The sequence below is a fragment of the Colias croceus genome, chromosome 1, assembly GCF_905220415.1.
Source record: "Colias croceus chromosome 1, ilColCroc2.1".
Taxonomy (NCBI): Eukaryota; Metazoa; Arthropoda; class Insecta; order Lepidoptera; family Pieridae; genus Colias; species Colias croceus.
Genome location: NC_059537.1, coordinates 12,434,146 through 12,455,791, shown reverse-complemented (window position 1 = coordinate 12,455,791; position 21,646 = coordinate 12,434,146). Strand labels below are relative to the sequence as shown.

The window sequence follows — 21,646 nt, the reverse complement described above, 5'->3', positions numbered from 1 at the left end:
TTAGAAACAATTGAATAAAAGGTAAACATAATATGCATTTATGTTTTTTAATTCGAGTGCATACAATTATCATAATATACTTGCAAACATTTTAAAATTAAATTTACCTTTTTAAACAAGAATATACTTTTTTATAGTTCTGGAATAATATTTCTTTTGTGTATATCTTCTAAACTGCACAGCCCTCATGCAATTCTAACAATAACACGGCATTATCAACTGTAGTATGCAAACTGTATACAATTTCGTCTCAACGATAGAGTACACTTGTAATTGACAGAACATTTCTAAATCAAAGTATTAAAATTAAACAAATTATAAAAGTTATTTAACATATTTTTTAGCATTACAAAACAAGTGAATTAATTGCCGTTTGACCTGTCACGATTAAATACATTTGACTTTCAAATAATAAGTATTAACAATACGTTTAGCGCAAGCGTGCAGTAGTGTATTTGGTAACATTTTCATTGGAAAATGAGTAAAATTACAATCAATGAAGATCTCGCTAGAGAACGGTCGACGTGTGATTTTGATATTGAAGAATTGACGAATATTCTAGATGGAGGGAAAGACAGGACAATGCTACGGAGAGATACCGGTAAGCTATGCTATATCACATCATGGACGAATAATATAAATTTTCTTTTATATATATACTTATATATGAATGGATAAAATCGACTAATTGTTTGCATGTATGTTGCGTGCGGAAACCGGCCTAGTGCTAGTCTGAACTCCCCATAAATGTTAATTAAATTTTAATTGTATTACTTATTCACTTTAAAAGAATTCTGTAACTTAATTTTCCGCGAATATTATAATCGTCTGCCAGTGGTTGTTACTGATATTGAGCAAAATTCATCGTAGCTGTTTAGGAACCCTTTAAATATTTTTTATTGTTATAGCAGCAAGCAACTGAAATTATTTTTTTTATTTTGTTTTTTTTTCCGTTGTTTTTATTTTTGTATTTTTATTTAAATCCTAAAGTGCATTGAAACTGCATATAGCCTTATGTGTAGCCTCGAATTTAATGTGGCGTATCAAATAAACGTTTCTTTTCATATTATATTTACGATCCGTTCTGTTTTTACCTTTAAAATATTCTTGAAATAAATTGTCTCTTCGACATTTTATTCAGTACAATTTTGAATTAATTTGAATGAATGGTCAATTCGAATTAATCGTTTATTGACCGTGAATAGTGAAGTGATGAGCTAATTGTAGTAAAATACAACGATATTTAATTTTTATTTAAGTATATAAACAATAAATATTATATTGATTTGTAACAGTAAAAAATATTGTTTAAAATAAAAATGAATCGCAAAATGTGTTGGTAAGCGCAAAGCTCGAGAACGGCTTAAAACCGATTTCGTTTATTCTTTTTTTATAATAATGTTTTAATGGAGAGAAAACGTAAACATGTACCACGGGCGAAACCGGGGCGGACCGCTAGTTGTTTATAATGTTTTATACAGCTAAAAAATTTTAATCATGTTCTTTTTTGGTTTGATTTCCTAGCTTTATTTCTGAAGTTAACATGACTTATGAATTACAGAGAATTCTGTTCTCGATAATGACGACTACAAAGACAAAGTTCCTGAAGAATGTTTAAGCATCAAAGAGCGTTACGAGAATGCAGTAAGGAAATCATGTTTATACGCTGATCTGGTGAAAAATAAGCTGCTGGAAATGACAGCTTTAGAAAGTTTTGGGTATGTTAGAGTCCTAAAAAAAATCTCTCACACGCACGCATACGAAAGCGCACGCATGCATGCGTACAAGATGCGTACACACGCACAATTTTAATAATTACATTTATATAATAACTGTTTTTGTGTTTAATCATATCCTAGGATACTACCTAAATATTTGTCAACAAAAATTCCTCCTCTTTTCCGTTCTTCGACGTAGGAACTGCACTTGTAAGTACCTACTCTTTATTGTACTTATAATATTTACTAATATACTCAATACTGCTTTAAATGAGTTCTGTATCAATAATACAAGTCCTTACTTACTCTATTTCTTCGACAATCTATTTTCCTGAAAAAAATAAGTAACGTGGACAAGGATTAGCCCTCTGTCGGATCACACCAAGACTATAATATGTTGTTATGTACTTAATTTTCCAAAGTTCTGCGTTCTCAACCATTGAGTTAATATGTACTACGGTAGGTACATATTAACTCAATGTTCTCAACCTATTAACCACTGGATGTCTGATAGGTGTTTTTCTTGTCCAGTACCCAATACCTTCGAAGGACATCTGACGCGTATTTCAAAGAAGTATCTCCCTTCCTACTTCACATGGGAATGTTCGTGCCTACGATAATGGGACAGTGCACCCCAGAACAACAGGCGACGTGGCTGCCGAAGGCTCTGAACCTTGAAATTATTGGCACGTATGCACAGGTAAGAAGTTTGAAAAGTTTTTTTGAAAACTACTCTTAATTCTTAAAAGAAGAGACGAATTCTTCAACGGTTTTAATAATTTATTGGTGAAGCAAGGTTAATTGCTTAAAGTTCGTACTTTACGTACGGCTTTGTCATAGCCGTATGACAAAGCCAGGATATTTTTAAACACTTTCCGCGGAGTAATGAACTCGGGGCCTTTGTATTCTCAATTGTAACGTTTATGTATCATGCCCGTTGCATCCAGGAAGTATTTTTACAGCCTTTGAAATTGTACAAATACTTTTGTCAAGGAAAGTAAAAGCAAGGTCATTCCTTAAGTTTCGTTCTCTGTAAATAGGAGGTATTTATTTTGGATAAGAAGTATAATGGAATGGAAATTATTTATTTATGATCGCTCTATCACCTTATTGTCTAGTAATTAGGAATTGATTGTTTCAAATGGAAATTTGTTTAATGGAAATTTGTTTTTTGTGACACTTCGTTAATTGTAATAAAATAGGGTTCATTGATTTCTTCATTAATCTATAATTCTATAGTTATATCAACAAAAAATGATTTTAGAACGAAAAATTTTGGAAATATATGTAGGTACTTTGCTTTGCCGAAATAGTAATATCAATCGAACTATGTAGAAATACAATATATAAGGAACAATCATCATCATGTAGAAATACAATATAAATTAAGTGGGAGTGTTCGAAGCGAAGCAATATTTTAATTAATTTCAGACTGAATTAGGTCATGGAACATTTATTAGAGGTCTGGAAACTACGGCCACATACGACCCTAAAACTGAAGAATTTGTCTTGCACACACCAACGCTTACAGCATTCAAATGGTGGGCTGGTGGACGTGAGTATATTATTATGTATGTAAATCAAAAGTAAATACAATTAATTATACTATGTATACATTAAAAGGACTAGTAACGTAAGTAGTTATGTCAATTAGTCAAGTGAAAATTTAATTATAAAACCCACGCTGCTAATATTTTTTATATAATATTATCTACTTATATTTTGCGATCTGTCCTTAACGTTAAATATGATGAAAATTTTACATAAGTAATTTCGAAGCTTCAAACGGTGACTACCTATTTATTAATTTTTATCTAAATGCAGAACGGATCGACATAATATATTATGTATAAGCAGATGTGCTGCCAATATAAATGCCGATCTGTCTGCCAAATTTCTATCGCCAAGACAACAGAACGAATACATTACAATAATAGAATATTTGGCCGCTTACTTTTCTATACGGGGTGTAATCGTTAAGTGTGCACAGGCTATTATTCCGTAACTATTGCAGTCTCATACTAATATTACTAACATATCTCATACTAAATTTATGGGAGTGTTTAATTTTTTTGGATATTTCCCGTTTAATTTTTTAAAAGTTATTATAGTCATTTTACTCGTTAGGTAATGTACTTTCGATATCCCTTTAAAGTTTTTTGATGTCTGTAATAGTTACGGCATAATCAACTGTGCACACTTAACGATTTCACCCGGTATACCTACATATGCTTCGATGTTATAGGCTTCGATAGAATTAAAATAGAATTCAAAAAAGAAAATCCTACTCTACTCACATGTCTATATAGTTCATTTTGCTTATTGACCTTTTATTTTCAGTGGGAAAAACAGCAAATCATTGTATAGTAGTGGCTCAATTATACACTCAAGGGAAATGCTATGGTATTCATACCTTCATCGTCCAAGTACGAGATTTGGAGACACACGAGCCGTTACCAGGAATAAAAGTCGGTGAAATCGGCCCCAGAATGGGTTTTAACACCGCTGACAATGGATTCCTAGGCTTCGACCACTTTAGGATCCCACGACAAAATATGCTGATGAAAAATGCTCAGGTTCAGCCGGTATGTATTGAAATGAAATGAAATGAATTTATTCGCAAGAAAAGTGGTAATACATTGGTGGTAGAACATGTTCTACACAATATTGAATTTTCTGAACTAAACTCTTAAATTAGTATAATTTGTCATCCAATTCTTCAAAAACTCTTCTCAAATTTATACAGGACGGCACCTACGTAAAAGTAGCACGTCACGAGAAACTCACATACGGGACGATGGTGTTCGTGCGAGTCACGCTGGTATCGGAGTCGGCTTTCAACCTTGCGAAGGCAGCTACTATAGCAGTGCGGTATTCTGCGGTGCGGCGGCAGTCGGAGATAAGGCCGGGGTATGTTCTTGTAGATGGATAATGGCTTATGATAAAGTCTGAAGAAATTTGTAAGAAGCATATGTTACTTGTCATTAAAGTAACTCCCAAGTCCAGAATACCTACTGTATTATTAGCCATTTTCAACTTAGTTACTATCGGAGCATACCTAATACCTATATGGACATATGTCTTATATATACCTACGACCAATTTAAATAATCAAGCTTTAACATGAATAATTTACTTGAAGTTATGTATATTTCAATCTAGCTATATTCTTTAGTGCACCTGAATCTCAAGTCTTGGATTACCCAACACAGCAGCACAAGCTGTTCATTGCCATAGCAACCGCGCAGGCACTTCAGTTCAACGCCAGCTGGCTCTGGAAGACCTTTACCAAAGTATTGAGTGAAATGAAAAAAGGGAATGTGGATACATTGCCTGAGGTAAGTAATTTTTAGTTGTACACAAGACTGTGAATTCCTATAGAATTTGCATCAATTCAAATATCGAAGAACTGCAGTTCAAGTATTGATATTGCCTTACAGCTGCACGCGCTATCTAGCTGCCTCAAAGCAATCAGCACATCAGATGCAGCCGAGTACATAGCGCAGTGCGGCGCAGCGTGCGGCGGGCACGGGTACACGCTGTCCTCCCGCCTGCCGCACATATACAGCTCCGTGGTCGCCACTCGCACGTACGAGGGCGACTACACTGTGCTCCTGCTGCAGACTGCCAGGTAATACCATACGCAGCAGAGTTACACGAAGAAAAATATTATAAAATATTATCATGCCCACATATGCATATTTAAATAGGAATTAGGAAATGTTAATTAATGTTCTGATAAGGATAACCCTATTACTTTTTACTTTTGTCCTTGTTATAGGTTTCTAATTCAAACATTTTCTGCACCCAAACTATGTAGGAAAATCAATATAGGAAAATGTGACAATATCAAAAGTTTACACCTTTCCGTATATCTTGGTTTATTTTGGAATCATTTTATATTCTACAGATTTCTGGTAAAGGCATGGGAACAAGCTGAAGGAGGTGTGACCGTAACTCCCACTATTTCTTATCTCAATCGAGTTCTTAACGAGAAGACATCGCCATGGAAGAATAGCCAAGAAGGCATTATTAGGGCTTTCGAGGCAATATCTGCAGGGTAAGTGGTAGATTACAATAGGTTTTTTTTTAATTTGCAGATTCGATTGTGTGTACTTGCACCATTGCAAGCAAGAACACACATCATATAACATAAATAATAGATACTAAAATAAACGTGCATCTCATGACGTTCGTTACCTTCAATTTGAACAAAAAATATGCTCTGGAAAACTAAAATACCAAGGTTTAACATTTCAAATACCATGTATAAAAATATGTAATACTAGCTTCAATTAAGCTTCAATTAATCAGAAAAAATTAAGAAAAACTTAGATTTATTTTTTTCTACATATTTTTCCGGGATAAAAAGTATCCTATTTTACGCCCAGGATAATAAGGTATAATTATACCAAGATTCATCGAAATCGAACCGTTAGTTTTCACGTGATGCCTTCACATACAGACAGACAGACAGACAGACAGACAGACAGACAAAAATTTTTTTAATCACATATTTGGGCTTGGTATCGATCCAGTAACACCCCCTGCTATTTATATTTTCAATATTTTCAATGTACAGAATTGACCCTTCTACAGATTTATTATATGTATAGATGTCATTTAATTTAATTTTATTGTAGGTTTAAAGACTTTATTACTCGTAAGAACAATTTGTTCACTTAAATTGTGCCTTATATAACAGGAAAATAGCACATTGTGTGAATAATATAAGAGAACGGAGGAAGACAGGATCTTGCTATGAAGATGCGTGGATCCTAACCACAAACCAATTGGTGGCTGCTGCAGAGGTATAAATAATGTATTTATTTTTTAGCAAGCTTATGTTAGTTTTACCTGTATGACTCCTTTTATCCTTTAGACTTCATTATGACTAACTTTTCAAAAAAAAAAAACGGTAACAGAACACTAATAATTTCTTTAGTAGATATATTTAAAAAAATTGTTAAGTCGTTTTTTAGTTTTTTTAACTTTCATTATAATTTTATAAGCGATTGTTTCATAGGCCTAAAATAAAAGTATAATATACTTTTTTCTTTTTCTTTGTTTGTCCTTATGAAACAATTAATCTTAGGTTGGTTTGAGTTGGATGACATTTAAAATGTAGAACCAAATAGGGAATTTTAATGTGCTCTGTAACTGCTAACAGGGTTAAATCTTAAGATAATAGGGAAGTTTAGAGTGCATTTTATTTTATGTTATTTTGGGAGAGAACAAATTAATGAAGGACCCTATTTAAAATTCGAATCTCGTACGAGTCGGAGTCAAGGAAACTTCGGGGTTCATTGTTATTTGCAAAAACCTTTTGTTTGTTGTTTGTAATCAAATTGCGAAATTGTAATTTGTTTGTTATTCATTAAATGTATTTAAACATTTTTAATTCGTTATTGACTGTAAATTAAACATAATTTTTATTGATTCCTCATTTTTAATGGTGGTTTAATTTCATTTTTACACGTATTTAATACCTATTTTCGAAAATTAATTACTTATTAAAAAAACCCCTGACCTTTATAAATATTGCAAATTTTTAAACTCATTAACTCATTGTTAATTAACCTTGCCGGTGACATTAAAATTGTAACCTTCAATGAGTGTGCCAAGTTCTAAATGAAATTTAGATATTGAAGTTAAAAACAATAAACATAGGTACCAGGAATTATTCCTTTTATTTTAATTATTAAACATCTAAAAATTATTTTTGATGTTGCTAACAACTAACAAATAAGGTATATATTTAGCTAAATAAAAGTATAGATTTTTTTATTACATAATCACAGATTACAATATTCACTTATAATACCACAAGAGCTTCAAAATTATCGGGTATTTTCCGATAGGTTCGTTGCAAACAAATGAAGGAGTCAAGTTTTTAGTCAAGGCTAAAATGATTTTTCCTGAAAAACTTGACGACTTTATTTGTTTGCAGGGAACCTTGAGGGAAATGCCAGATAATTTTGAAGCTCGTGTGGTATTCGGGGGATTATTTTTCCGTCCCAATTGTCGGCCAATAATTTCACAATTGAATTCAACCTGTCAGTTTGACGTCAACGACCAGAGAAAATTTTCAAAAAATTATCAGTATAATACCATGTAGGTTGTACCACGTGACGTCGAATGGTGCAATTCTATTGGTCGATATTTGGGTCGGAAAAATAATCAGGATAAATCACTACATAGTACATAGTATAAAGCAAAGTCGCTATTTCCGTCCCTAGGTCCCTTAGTATGCTTAAATCTTTAAAACTACGCAACGGATTTTGATGCTGGTTTTTTTGATAGATAGAGTGATTCAAGAGGAAGGTTTTAGTATATAATTCATTAGGTGTTATACAAAGCGGGCGAAGCCGCGGGTGGTAAGCTAGTGTCAAATAAAACATAGTCAGCGTTTATCCGGGTACCTGCTCAGTTACAAGCTTTTTATATGACTAGGTATCTACTATGTGTACTTACGCACGGGACATTGGGGATAAGCACTAGTCAAATAACTTGTTATTATTGCTGTTATTGCACTTGTGGGTATATTTGAAGTGCAAAATAAATATAGATATTCATTCCATTATACATTTATTAGTTGTATATAAGTATAGGTACCTAAGTTTTATCACTCTTTATCTCATGTACTTATTGATTATTATTATTAGTACCTAATATCTAATTATCTGGTATACCTGTCCATACATAAAGTGTAGATGTTTCTTTCTCTGTCCTATCGTTAAGTGTTTATTAGATTTAGGAATTTATCTGCTATCTCACACTTACGCATACAAAAATACATATTATGCAATGTAACTTTTTTTCAATTTGCAAAAAATACCAATAATTAATGAAATATTACAATCTTATTTTCCAGGCACATTGCCGAGCGGTTCTGCTAAGAGTATACTATGAAGAATCATTGCGAATGACCAGAGATTCCTCTGAAAACGTGAGGAAAGTGGTCAGTCAGCTCGTCCAGTTATATTTGACTTACTGGGCTCTGGAGAGAACTGGCGATCTGTTGAGGGTAAGTTATATCGAAGGAACCTTTTAGAAAATGATTTCTTACTATGCAATAATAAATATTGGATGCTTACTTAATAATATCAGTTGGTGTAAAATTAGTTTAAAAATTTTCCCGTTAATTAAGCATCTCTCTGGAAAATCATATGTTCAATATTGACAAAAGTTTCACATTCACATGTTATTGTGGTACCTATATTTTTAAAATAACGTGGATTCAACCTTTAGAAAGGCCTTTTTTCATAATTAATAGAAAAAAAAACGCATATTTATTATTTGTTTTCCTTTCAGTATACAAATATCAGTGAAAAGGATTTGAGAAACTTGGAGATGCACTACGAAGGGCTATTGGCCGCCATCCGACCCAACGCTGTTGGTCTTGTAGACGCATTTGATATTAGAGATGAGGTAAGTACCTACATTCTAATTGATGAAAATAAATACAATGTTTGAAAAATTTGTAAATATTCATGACATTCTAAAAATGGATAGGTGCTATGTAAGGATTAATCTCTTGGACGAAAGAAAAACACAGATTGCGACTTTTCACTCAAGAAGCGCTTTTGAATCGTCGAAATTCATAGAGTACGCAATATTTATTTACAATTTTCTATTTTAATATGATAATAAACTAGTATGATAAATAGTTACATATAATTTACCATTTAATAATATGACAATACAATATTAGAGAGAGACAGACAGAGAACCACGCGCACGCCGCATAGCTCACAACTCTAGCAAAAAGTGTGGTGACAACTTTTCGTAAGAATTTTTGCCCCTTTCACAACGCGCGATAAGAAACTTCATTCCAATATTATTTAATATTTACAGATCCTACAATCAACACTAGGCTCCTACGACGGCAGGGTCTACGACCGTCTCATGGAAGAAGCTCTAAAGACCCCTCTCAACGCAGATTCCGTCAACCAATCATTCCATAAATATCTACGACGATATACCATACAAGGCAAACTGTGATATCTAATGCAATTTTATATCTTATCTTATCGTTAATAAAGTACATTTTGGATTTTGTTTATCATTGTTTTTGTTCCTAAATGAAATTGATGAAACAATGTGATCTTTTACTTTTTAATAACTGTTTTTTTTTGATCGCCTCCCTGGTACAGTGGCGCGTAGAACTGAGACCGGGAACATAACTAACATAAACAAAATGTCTCCATCTGGACACAGAAGGCTGATGACCAACTTGTTGGAAAAGTAAAACGATCAGTGAAAAAGATTCATAATGCATCTACCCCTAACCCTAGTGGGTTAAGGGGTAGGTAGGTAGGTGTGCTAGTAGGACACGGGAATTCACTCGCTCTCAAGCTCATGTTTAAACAATAAGTTTGTTTAAACATCTTGAAATCGACTAAATTGCGATGGTCCCTATACAAATTTTACAAATTTTTATCGTTGATGATGAAGTCCTTCTTTCTATGTTTCCTTGTGAGATTTAATTCCTTGACTTAAGTAGTTTTCATATATTATAATTTATAATCAGGGGATCGCGAGCATTATATCTTGCAGATGCATTGTTAAATCGGTTTAATAGTTTTACCATACGGACACACGCAGTGACAAATAAATTTTAAGTTTTTATAAACTCGTTATTCAAAACATTGAGATAAGATACTGCGTTAGGAAATAATAGTAGTAAAAGTAAGTAGTAGCAGTATATAATAGCATCGAATGGATAACAAAGACTTTTGTTTTCACTTGATAAAGGGTGTTGTGACTATTGGTAAGTGAAAATAATTTAAATAAATTAATAAAAATAACAATAATTTAACAGACCATAAAATGTATAGTACACCAAACATACAACGCCTTTTTTTAAATTGTATCATATGTATCTAATATTTACTCCTTTGTAGTTTTATTTTCCTTACTATGTTCTTCTTGGATGTGACTTGTGAGGTAATGACTAAGCTGATGATCTATTTTTAATTTTAATACACTATTGATTATAAGTATTTCAACAAAGAAGTAAGTAATCTTAACTTAGTAAAATTTGTTCCCAATAAATAACATAATATATGATATTACCTATTATATTTATACTAATATTATAAAGCTGAAGAGTTTGTTTATTAGAACGCGCTAATCTCAGGAATCTCAGGAATTGTCTGATTTGAAAAATTCTTTCGGTGTTAGATAGCCCATTTATCGAGGAAGGCCCTGTCATCACGCTAAGGCCAATAGGAACTGAGCAATGCGGGTGAGACCGCGGGGCACGGCTAGTACTATACAGGGTGTCCCACCGTTGGTATACTAAGTTCAAATGAGGTTATAGTTTTGCATACGTTGAGTACGTAAAAAATACTTATAAAATTCCAGAAGCAGTTTTTTGTTCAAATCACTTTTTATGTACACCCCAACAAGAAACCCGCCCAACTTTGCCACCCGCACGTGAGTTTAAGATTATGTTTTCATAGACAAAATGCTCACATTAGCGAAGCGGTATATGCCGGCTGCGCTAAGCTAGAGAAGAAATCATGGATTTGAAGTAAAAATTTAGCACAAAATTTTTGACGTAATTTTGTTGTTTAAGTATTTTTTATGTGATCAGTGTATGCAAAACTACAAGTCCCTTCGCGTTTAGTATACCGATAGTGGAACACCCTGTATATGCGAAGGTACAAATTCCAATTTTAACTATTTTGCATTGTAAACTAACAATATTATTTAACAAAAAACATGTCTGATAAAAACATAATTACGACTAGCATCAAAGAAAACTCTCTATCTTTGTTTTATATGTTGATAAACAATCTCTCAGATACCGTGTTCATATAATATTACACCTTAGTATTGTAAAGTGATAGAACCATGACGTTAAAAAAGGTGAATCCGGATTTGCAAAAAGAGAGAGCGACTTGTACCTTCAATGTTGAAGAGTTAACTAACATATTGGATACAGGAGCTGAAATCACAGCTATTAGAAGAGCAGAAGGTAAGACATTTATCAGTTATTTTTACGGGAGTGAAATTAAATGTGAGTATCAATGAACCCCTACATTATATTTTACTATCTCCTCCCGCTTTTTGTTAGCAAATAAGTCAATTGTATATATTCGATTCCAAAATAAAAACGCTTCCCCTTCAGAGGAACGTGTGTTGAGTGTAAAGGAGATTAGAGATGAAATACCTGAAGAATATTTGAGTCACAAAGAGAAATATGAAAACGCCATACGAAAAGCGGTTATACTGCACAAAGTTATGAACACCAATGCTAATGATGGAATGTGAGTAATAAACTATATGAGCAATAATTTAATTCTACTGAGAATCTACTTGGCGGAGAATGTGGAGGATTGTTAATAGAATCCATACATTTATGTTACTGCTCCTAGCATCTGATTGTGACAGTTACTCTGAAACCTTAATATAGTGTTTCAGTTGATAATTTTATCATCAATGAAAATTTGTTATTACCTTTATTACTGAAAAAATCACTACGTCAAACTCCTTTTAACTACCACAGTAAAGTACACAGAACTTTCTCTGAGGAATGTTTTTCTTAATTTTATAAATAGGCATCATTGCTTTGCTTTGATTTTTAGGTCTAGTCTTCGGAGTTCCATCGGCGCAGCAATTTTTAAAGATGGCTCCCCATTTGCTTTACATAACGGAATGTTCATGCCCACATTGCTGGGGCAGGCTGATGAAGAACAAAAGAAATACTGGTACACGAGAGCGAAGAACATGGAATTTATTGGCACATATGCACAGGTCTGTCTACAATTGCATCCTTAAATTCGAATTCTGTAATGTTTTATTCTCTGCTGCTTATAGGTGATGTTCCTATGTACTTATGACATCTAGTTCCTAGATATTGGCTTTTGTCAAAAACATGCGATATTGCTTTAAATATTTTAGTTTCTTACGTAGAGTGAATTTTCAATCATTTCCATTTTATAAACGTATAGACAGAGCTCGGACACGGAACGTTTATTCGTGGTCTGGAAACACAAGCTACATATGATGAGAAGACTGAAGAGTTTATTTTGCACAGTCCCACGTTGACTGCTTACAAATGGTGGCCTGGTGGTCGTAAGTAGTTTTGAACTACATATTCTACGTTTTTAAATAATTGCTGTGAGGTTTCAATACAAACACATTCATAAATTGTCGTTTCAGTGGGGCACACGACAAACTATTGCATAGTTATGGCTCAACTTAAAATTAAAGGCAAATCATATGGTATGCAGCCATTTATAGTTCAAATAAGAGACGAGGAGACACACATTCCATTGCCCGGGATAAAAGTGGGTGAAATAGGTGCTAAACTTGGGTTTAATACAGTAAATAACGGGTATCTTGGCTTTGATAATGTGAGAATACCAAGACGAAACATGCTGATGAAGAACTGTCAGGTTTTAAAGGTAAGTCTTCTTTTTTGATAGAAAGAGTTAAATATTGTATGTAAAACTATGGGATGGAAGTTTATAGATATAGATTGTAGGAAGAAGAGGAGATTTTTTTCTTTAATGAACTTACTGCTATTTTTGAGTCAATCGACGAGTTAGAATGTAAGCTTCTTTTCGACATCCTTGGAAAATATTTCCAGTATATAAAATATGTTTCAAGGATAATCCATTAATAAACTTATGATTTCTTAAACAGGATGGTACTTTTAAGTCTGCCCCTAACAGCAAGTTGGCCTACGGAACGATGGTGATGGTGCGTGTTGCTATAGTTTACAGTTCAGCTGATTATCTTGCCCGAGCTACAACTATAGCTGTGAGGTATTCCGCTGTCAGGCATCAGTCACAGATCAAAGTAAAGTGAGTAAAAAGGTATAGAATTTAATGATCGAAAATGTTCCAATACTGTTGCTCTATCTTCTGATAATCTATCCAAATGTAAAAGGTTCTTGTTCCTTAAATTATAATACTTAGTAATGTGTTATTCTCTGCTTCTTAAAGGTTCTCGTTCCTATAGTGCCGAATGAATTGATTTATTATGTTTTAGTGAACCTGAACCCCAGATCTTGGACTTCGTGACGCAGCAGCACAAACTATTTATTGCCATCGCTACGAGTCACGCGTATTTCTATTCGGCGTATTGGCTGCAGGATCTTTACACAAATTACTTAAAAGAAATGGAAAGAGGAAACTATGACAGACTGCCCGAGGTAAAATGGGATTTAAACTTCTACTATCGTAAACTACTAGCACCTGTCGTACCGTAAAGTATTTCAGTTTGGTAAGCATAAATATAATGAACGAATTTGTATGAACCATTTTAAATTGGAAATTATGTCGTCTACTCAAATCAAGCTCAATCAAAGTAAATGATATCATCAAGATAAATGCTACCTTTGCGTGCATTCATTCTTTTCCTGTGGATATTATGATGCTAATGGCAGTTCATCTACAACTAACTGTATTATTTGATATTAGGTCTATCATACAACGCTGATATTATATCTTATGTCCATAGCTTCATGCACTAGCATGTGTCCTGAAGGTAATCAGCTCCTCCGACTGCACAGCGCTGATCGAGAAGTGTCGCTTATCTTGTGGTGGGCATGGCTTCATGCTGTCTTCAAACTTACCACATATATATGGACTTTGTACTGCCTCTTGCACGTATGAAGGCGAGAACACCGTACTGCTGCTGCAGACTGCAAGGTGAGATAGTATAAGAATCTAATCTAAGATCTTCAAGGCTTTGTTCAATTTTCAACGTGAATATAAAAATGGTAGAGCAAACAAGCGGTTGTTGGTTATCTGATCTTACCGCTTACGTGACCATTTCTGCAAACTAATAGGTAATGTAAAATTGTTATGCTAAAATATATCTACGGCAAGGCTCTGGCCGTGAACTGAAATAGTATCTGATGAAAATAAGTAATATCTCGACCAAACTATTAAGAGACTTTCAAGAAATAATTCCCATGTAATGCTTCATTCCATCGGGAAACCTTCTTTCTTCTGACCTTTAAAAAATAATTAACATTACTTCTCTTGCAATACAGGTCATTGGTGAAAGCTTGGAATGAATCTTCAAAGGGCGGAACTTTGAGACCAACGATGGCATATCTAGCGGACCGCTCGCCAGCTGCCGAGTGGGACAGCTCTCTAGATGGAATTATTAAAGCATTCCAGAAGGTTTCTGTTGGGTGAGTTCGCATTATTAACAAAAAAATTTTAACAAATTCAGAACAGCTAATTAAATTGTACTCATTTTAATTTTGTAATTATTGTATCAGTCTTATTTCAAACTTCAGTTTTGATTTTAGGTACCTAGGTGTTTACATTTTGACCTTCCACCGACCCTTTACTTTCTTATACTTAAACAATTTTTTTAATATAAAAAACCTTCAATTAGTGCTATAGAAATTACAATTTAAAAAATCCTTTGCTACTAACATCAAATATTTAGACATTGATTGATGTATTTTTACGATTTATAGAAAGTTATCAACAAGCGTGTCGAGTTTAGCTCAATATACAGCCAGTGGTCTGGCTCCTGAAGACGCTTGGAACAAAACCTCCGTCCAGCTTATTGCAGCTGCTGAGGTAATTTATTTTAAGCTATTGCATAGCTTCTATCGCGGGCCTTGAGTGCGGGGACCGAATCCAGAAATTCCTTAACGAAAAACCTCACGCTCCCCACTCCGACGGGTGGAGGTGTGGCTTGAAGGCATAGCATGCAATAGCTTTACCACGGCAGTCCCCGAGTGGACACGTCTTTTTTTTGTACGTCATCATCATCAACTTTATCCTCATTTATTTAAAGACGCATGACTGTTCAAAATTAATTCAATTAATTGTGGCAATTATTACCTTATTTATTATAATTTTTGAGAGGAAAAAGCATCAGAGGTTTCGTCTCTGACCGATTTGCGTATTAAATTGGTTAAAAATATATTTTTCGTTCCTTAGTGATCTTACTATTGGACTTATATTATTACAGGCGTATGGTCGTACCGTAGTATTATCCATATTTAAGAATGAAGTAGAGAAGTACGCTAAAACAGCATCAAAAGAAGTAAAAAGTGTCCTCTTCGATTTGGTCGAGTTATACTTTACGCACATGGCGCTAGAAAAAATGGGAGATTTGCTATTGGTAACGTATATTTATGAATTAATTGAAAAATAAAAGTTGTTTTTACGAACAAGATTTCGATTCTTTTCTTTAGAGCTTATTGTTTTTATTTTTAAGCTATTGCATAGCTTTTATCGCGGGCCTTGAGCGCGGGGACCGAATCGAGAAATTCCGTAACGAAAAAACCTCACGCTCCCCACTCCGACGGGCTCGGAGGTGTGGCTTGAAGGCATGCTATGCAATAGCTTTACCGCGGCAGTCCCCGAGTGCCACACGTCTTTTTATTAAACTGTTAATGCTTAAACATCTTCATCCTTTTGGTCTTCAGGTATAAATGGACTTTCTGTTATGTCACTGATAATTCATTAAATAAATTTAATAATAAGTTAAATACCATATTATCGTTTCTCTTTTAGTTCACCAAGTTATCACAGAAAGACGTTAGCGGTTTACAAAGAAAATATGAAAACATGTTGGAGAAAATTCGACCTAATGCTGTTGGCTTAGTGGATGCTTTTGACTACAGGGATGAGGTGAGAATTTCAAATACCAAATAAAGAAATCATCACGTGATATTATTATTTTTAGTTATACATTATTTCAAACATAATCATATTATTCCTCGATATTTAACTGAACACTATACCCAACTCTATAAAACATTCCTAATCTCGTTAAAGTATGATAGATAGTACATTAACTTTTGTATGATAGGTATTAGGTAGTATATGTAGATAGTACCTATGTAGGTTAGGTAATATCATATGCTAGGTAGGTATAATGTATAGCGAACAAACATCGATATCTTCACTACACAACATCTGTCCCTATGTCCCTTTGTATGCTTAAATCTTTAAAACTACACAACGAATTTTGATGCAAATTTTTTAATAGATAGAGTGATTCAAGAGGAAGGTTTTAGTATATAATTTATTAGGTTTTAGACAAAGCGGGCGAAGCCGCGGGCGGTAAGCTAGTCTAGTATATCCAAACAAATGATATGTTATATAATTCAAAATGATAATGCATTCTAAATCAATACATATAATAAAATTCTAGAAAAGTGGTGTCTGTACAATGAAAATATGAAAAAAAAAATTAGCAGGGGTTATTATTAAATCGATCCCAAACCTAAAACTGTAGTTAAAAAAAATTTTGTCTGTTTGTCTGTTTGTCCGTTTGTCTGTTTGTCTGTATGTTTGAACACGCTAATCTCAGAAACGGCTTATCCGATTTAGATGCGGTTTTCACTAATATATTGTGGTAATCTTCATTTAACATTTAGTGTTTATTTCATGGCAATCGGTTTATAAATAAAAAAGTTATGACCATTAAAGTACTCACGGCGAACATTTGCTAAGGCATTCTATGGTACACTATACAGTGTACGATAAAACGTAAGTTATCTGTTATACGCTACAGTTATGTCCAAGTGATCATATCAAAAGTCCCCAAGGGTGGGGGGGGTAAGCTGAGGTAGTAGGGGGGAGGGGTCAAATTAAAATTATACTTATTTCTAGGTAAATTTTATACATAAAATATCCTTTAAGTTATGTCGTATTATTATATTTATAAACCCCCGATGCAAAAATATGGGTGATAAGTGTTTGACCGCTATGTGTGTGTATCTGTTTGTGCCACCGTAGCTCGCTAGCAGGTAATCCGAATTAGATGATGTTTTTTTGTTAGGCAGCATATTTTCCGACGCTGGTTCTTAAATAAACTGTATCAAAATCGGTTCATCCATATATTGTACCTAGGTATATAGGGGTAAAAGTGGGAATGAGAATAACTAAAGTTGTCGAATATACTTTAGTGATATATTAAATGAAAGTGAACGACCTATCAGTAAAAATAAGTCAAATTTTATCAAAATCGGTTCATCCATTTATTTGATATAGGTATAAAAGTGGTAGGTAATAAAAAAAGTGAATTTTGACTCAAGTGACATATGAAATGAAAGGGCATGACGTGTAAAGTATAATTAGAAATATTTAATCAAAATCGGTTCATCCATTTACTATACCTATAAATAGGTATAAGTGGGAATGAAAGAAACGAATGTTGTCAAATATACCTTAGTGATAAATCAAATGAATGTGCATAACGGGTGAATTACAATTAGTTATGTTTTATCGAAATCAGTTCATCCGTTCATTACATATAGGACACTCTAGGGGTGACAGTGGTTAGATAAATAAACCAAATGGAGCATCAAACGATAGGATATGACGTGTACAATTACAGGTACAATTAGATAATATTATTTACATCAAAATCGGTTCTGCCATTTACTAGGGATGGAAAGGGAAGGGTTGAAAGTCTGTGAAAGAAGAGGGGGATAGGGGAGCGAGAGGACAGCCACACCCTGGAAATTTTGAACTCTTCTCAAAGCAACATAGGCCTGGCCCTTGGCAATTTTTTTCCTTAAATATACCACTTCTTTTGCCACTGTGGTCCAAATTTATGCACGGTTACGGCTCAACTTAAAAGATGTCAAGGAGCAACAAACTTATAGATATCAAAATGATGTAGGAATGTATTATGGAGGTAGAAGTAGGTCTCGCTCACTTGAAAATATTACATGAAAATAAGAAGCCGAAGTTTAATATTAAAATAAAACCCAACGCAACGAAGGAAAAGGAATAAATAATTTTACAAACTTCCCGACGATCTTTAAAATTAAGTACCATAATAAAAAAAAATATATATATAAGATATATTATGATAATGATGGCAGCCCCGATGACTTTTGTTTTTTTTATTATATTTATTTTTAAAGATCTTCGGGAAGTTTGTGAAATTATTTATTCCTCTTTCTATGCATTTTTCTTCGTTGCGTTGAGTTTTTTTAATTTAATTTTTATTGAACGGTCTATACGGTTTAGTTACTGCAGGCGTGAGACAGGAAAGATAAGAGCGCTAAGACAAGCGTCAAAACGCAAAGGAATAGAATCCGCTATCGATAATAATAATTGTCATAAGCGTTGTTTTGCTAAGGATTTGTTCACCCTACCAACGACGACGACGACCACGAACAAAATTTTCATCCAGTCGCAATTTAACAAAATTGTGCAAAACACAATTAAAAATCAATTATTAAAATTTCCAGTCGTTCTGGTGATTGGAATTTTTATTTTTGAGATCAACGATGAATGAAAAAATAGATTTTTCGTAAAAACAGTGGCTCCTAGAAAAAAATGTATTTGAAGTTTTACCAAAATTGTAGATTATAAAATTATCTTTAAAAAACTTCACATACATTTTTTTCATTGATCTCAAAAAAAATTTTCCAAGCACCAGAACGACAGGTAATTTTAATTTTTTATTCTAATTGTGTTTTGCACAATTTTATTAAATTGCGACTGGATGAAAATTTTGTTCGTGGTCGTCGTCGTCGTTGGTAGGGTGAACAAATCCTTAGCAAAACATCATACGTTTGTCTCGGCACTCAGTTGCTGCACAATATATTGTCAAAAGCATCCATACAAGGAAGGAAGGTAAATAAATTTGCTCCTCTCCCTCCTGGTGCCTAAAAAATAATATGACATAATTTAAAATAAATTTTACGTAGAAAATTAATTAGGCATTTATTTTTTTATTTTTTAGATCAGTTTAGTATTTAAATTTTACTAACAGTTCTTTTAATTATTTATGTTAGGACGTGTTTATTCAATAAAAGTTAAGTAGTAGGTAATAGTAGTTACCTACTACTCCACTATTCCACGCGGACGAAGTCGCGGGCACAGCTAGTACCTAATAAACATATCAATACAAATATATTAGGTACTCAATATATCTTGCTATTTATGACTGTTATATAAATACATAGATAGCAATTTTAATTTACACTTACCACTGTTATTTCAGGAGCCTCAATAATGACAAATATATTACCTACTCAAAATAATCTTGTTTATCGATTTTAATTGCCTACTATTTTTAAAATTTTCCATTGTTATTTCGGGCCTCAAAACATAATGTTATGTCTTATTTCAGGTGCTAAATTCAACTCTAGGAGCATATGACGGCATGGCATACGAGCGTCTGATGGCCGAAGCTGCCAAGAGCCCGCTCAACACAGAACCTGTCAATGACACCTTCCATAAATATTTGAAACCCCTAATGAAAGGAAAATTGTAATAAATTTTTAATTATGAAAATATTCTTTATTTTAATTATTTATATTTCAAATATTCTTTATTTTAATTATTTATATTTCTGTCATGGAAAGTTAAAGTTTTCGTTTTTATTTTGAACTAGCTGTTGCCCGCGACTTCGTCCGCGATTAGGTCGTTTTTCGTCATTCGTCGTTTAAAAAAAATACGTGACACTTTATTTTAAAATTTTCTTAATTATTGTCTCTTATAAAATTTAACTACATTAAAATTGAACACTCTGATAAGAAAATCTTAAAATCTGAAGAAAACATGAATGTGGTTTAAATTCTACATTACTTAGTATCAAATAATAATCTAAATTAAATGTAGATTAACAGTTTGAGCACACCATTATAGAATATGTACCTAAGTATTAAATTACGTTAGTTTACATAGTAACTTTACTAAAAACACGATGACTATCTTTCGCGCTCGATACCACAAACTAAGCATGTTTGTGGTACGTGGCCCGCGTCACTTGACCCCCCGCGAGTTCCCCTCCGTTGCTATGCGAAAATACATTCGTCGCCCTACTGTAGGAAAAATTGTAATACTGTGGCCTGGGCGTTATAACACGTCCAGGGAGTTCCTGAGTGCCGATATCACCATCTTGAGGAAAAGCTTCTAATGTCGATTTAAAACTGCATACATACGAATTAACCTGTTCTAAAATTGTGAAATGAGTTCAGTTTTAAATTTGAGAAATATTGATTTCTTGTATTCCACGATTCGTTGTAGTCGAATACAAAATATATTTAAACAAACTTAGCTTGGCCTTCAGGCAAAAGGGATCCTATCAAATGGTAAACTTGACCTTGTATCTTAAAAGTAAGCATGAACGGATCTTCTGATAATTATTGAGCACCAAAGGATCATTTGAAACGCACTACTATAAGAGCGAATATTGTCTAATAACAGTTTACATTGCACCACAGAATACATAATAGTAGCTAAACGCTAATTGCACAGTATGTTCCTCTAAAAGTAGTGATTTTGTGAAAGGTTCCGGTGTATCTTCAAACGAAAGCCGACTCGCCTTACTACACTATAAAGCATTACAAAAAGAACATACCTACTACGTTAATATCGCCTATACAAAAAATGATGAATGAATGTTACAATATTATACTTTGACTACTTTGACTGTTAGTTAAAGTTTATTTTTACTAACAACATGTAAATGAAGAAGAAATAATAATTACCAACGAACTAACCTTTTCTATAATACTTAACACGGCACATTTTTCAAATTATCTTGCTCAACTCTACTAAAAAATTTGAGGGTTTTGTTGGAACTTTAATATGTAAAAACTATGATATATCTAAACTACGATACAACTTGCATGCGGAAATGCTCATTACAATTGTGAATCTAAAGAATAACTAACATACTGTTCAATTTTATTGAGCTGATGAATATATTTTGCCTGGAAGAAATCACCGTCGCCTAACTATAATGTGTTTTCTTATAAAACCGTTACATAATTTATTTTATCTACTTAAATAATGAAAATGATATATTTATAAAATATAAAACATATTATGTAAAATGATTAAAAATAAATAAATGAAGCAACTACGATTCAAAGAAAACATCTTTTTCAGTGTGAAAATGCTCTAAGCAATCCTGGATGATGAACTGTATATCATGTACCTACTCTGATCCCAGTACGGTCGGTA

At 33.3% G+C, this 21,646-nt stretch overlaps 2 protein-coding genes across 2 annotated transcripts; both read left to right on the top strand.

Annotated features, from left to right (window-relative positions):
• The first annotated feature begins 264 nt into the window (after positions 1–264).
• On the top strand, positions 265–9,781 carry LOC123693847 (probable peroxisomal acyl-coenzyme A oxidase 1). The gene is made up of 13 exons (XM_045639089.1): positions 265–601; positions 1,562–1,718; positions 2,250–2,418; positions 3,150–3,273; positions 4,059–4,303; positions 4,465–4,628; positions 4,894–5,056; positions 5,159–5,349; positions 5,629–5,778; positions 6,424–6,529; positions 8,593–8,745; positions 9,033–9,149; positions 9,576–9,781. Exons 1-13 carry the CDS (start codon positions 478–480, stop codon positions 9,720–9,722), a joined length of 2,010 nt encoding a protein of 669 aa, XP_045495045.1. The 5' UTR covers positions 265–477; the 3' UTR covers positions 9,723–9,781.
• A 1,778-nt stretch (positions 9,782–11,559) lies between these two features.
• LOC123693852 (probable peroxisomal acyl-coenzyme A oxidase 1) lies at positions 11,560–19,965 on the top strand. Its single transcript, XM_045639101.1, has 13 exons — positions 11,560–11,703; positions 11,857–11,995; positions 12,314–12,482; positions 12,680–12,803; positions 12,891–13,135; positions 13,377–13,537; positions 13,725–13,887; positions 14,196–14,386; positions 14,734–14,877; positions 15,172–15,277; positions 15,675–15,827; positions 16,223–16,339; positions 19,806–19,965. The coding sequence occupies exons 1-13, from the start codon at positions 11,580–11,582 to the stop codon at positions 19,947–19,949; spliced, it is 1,980 nt and encodes a 659-aa protein (XP_045495057.1). The 5' UTR covers positions 11,560–11,579; the 3' UTR covers positions 19,950–19,965.
• Positions 19,966–21,646: the final 1,681 nt, after the last annotated feature.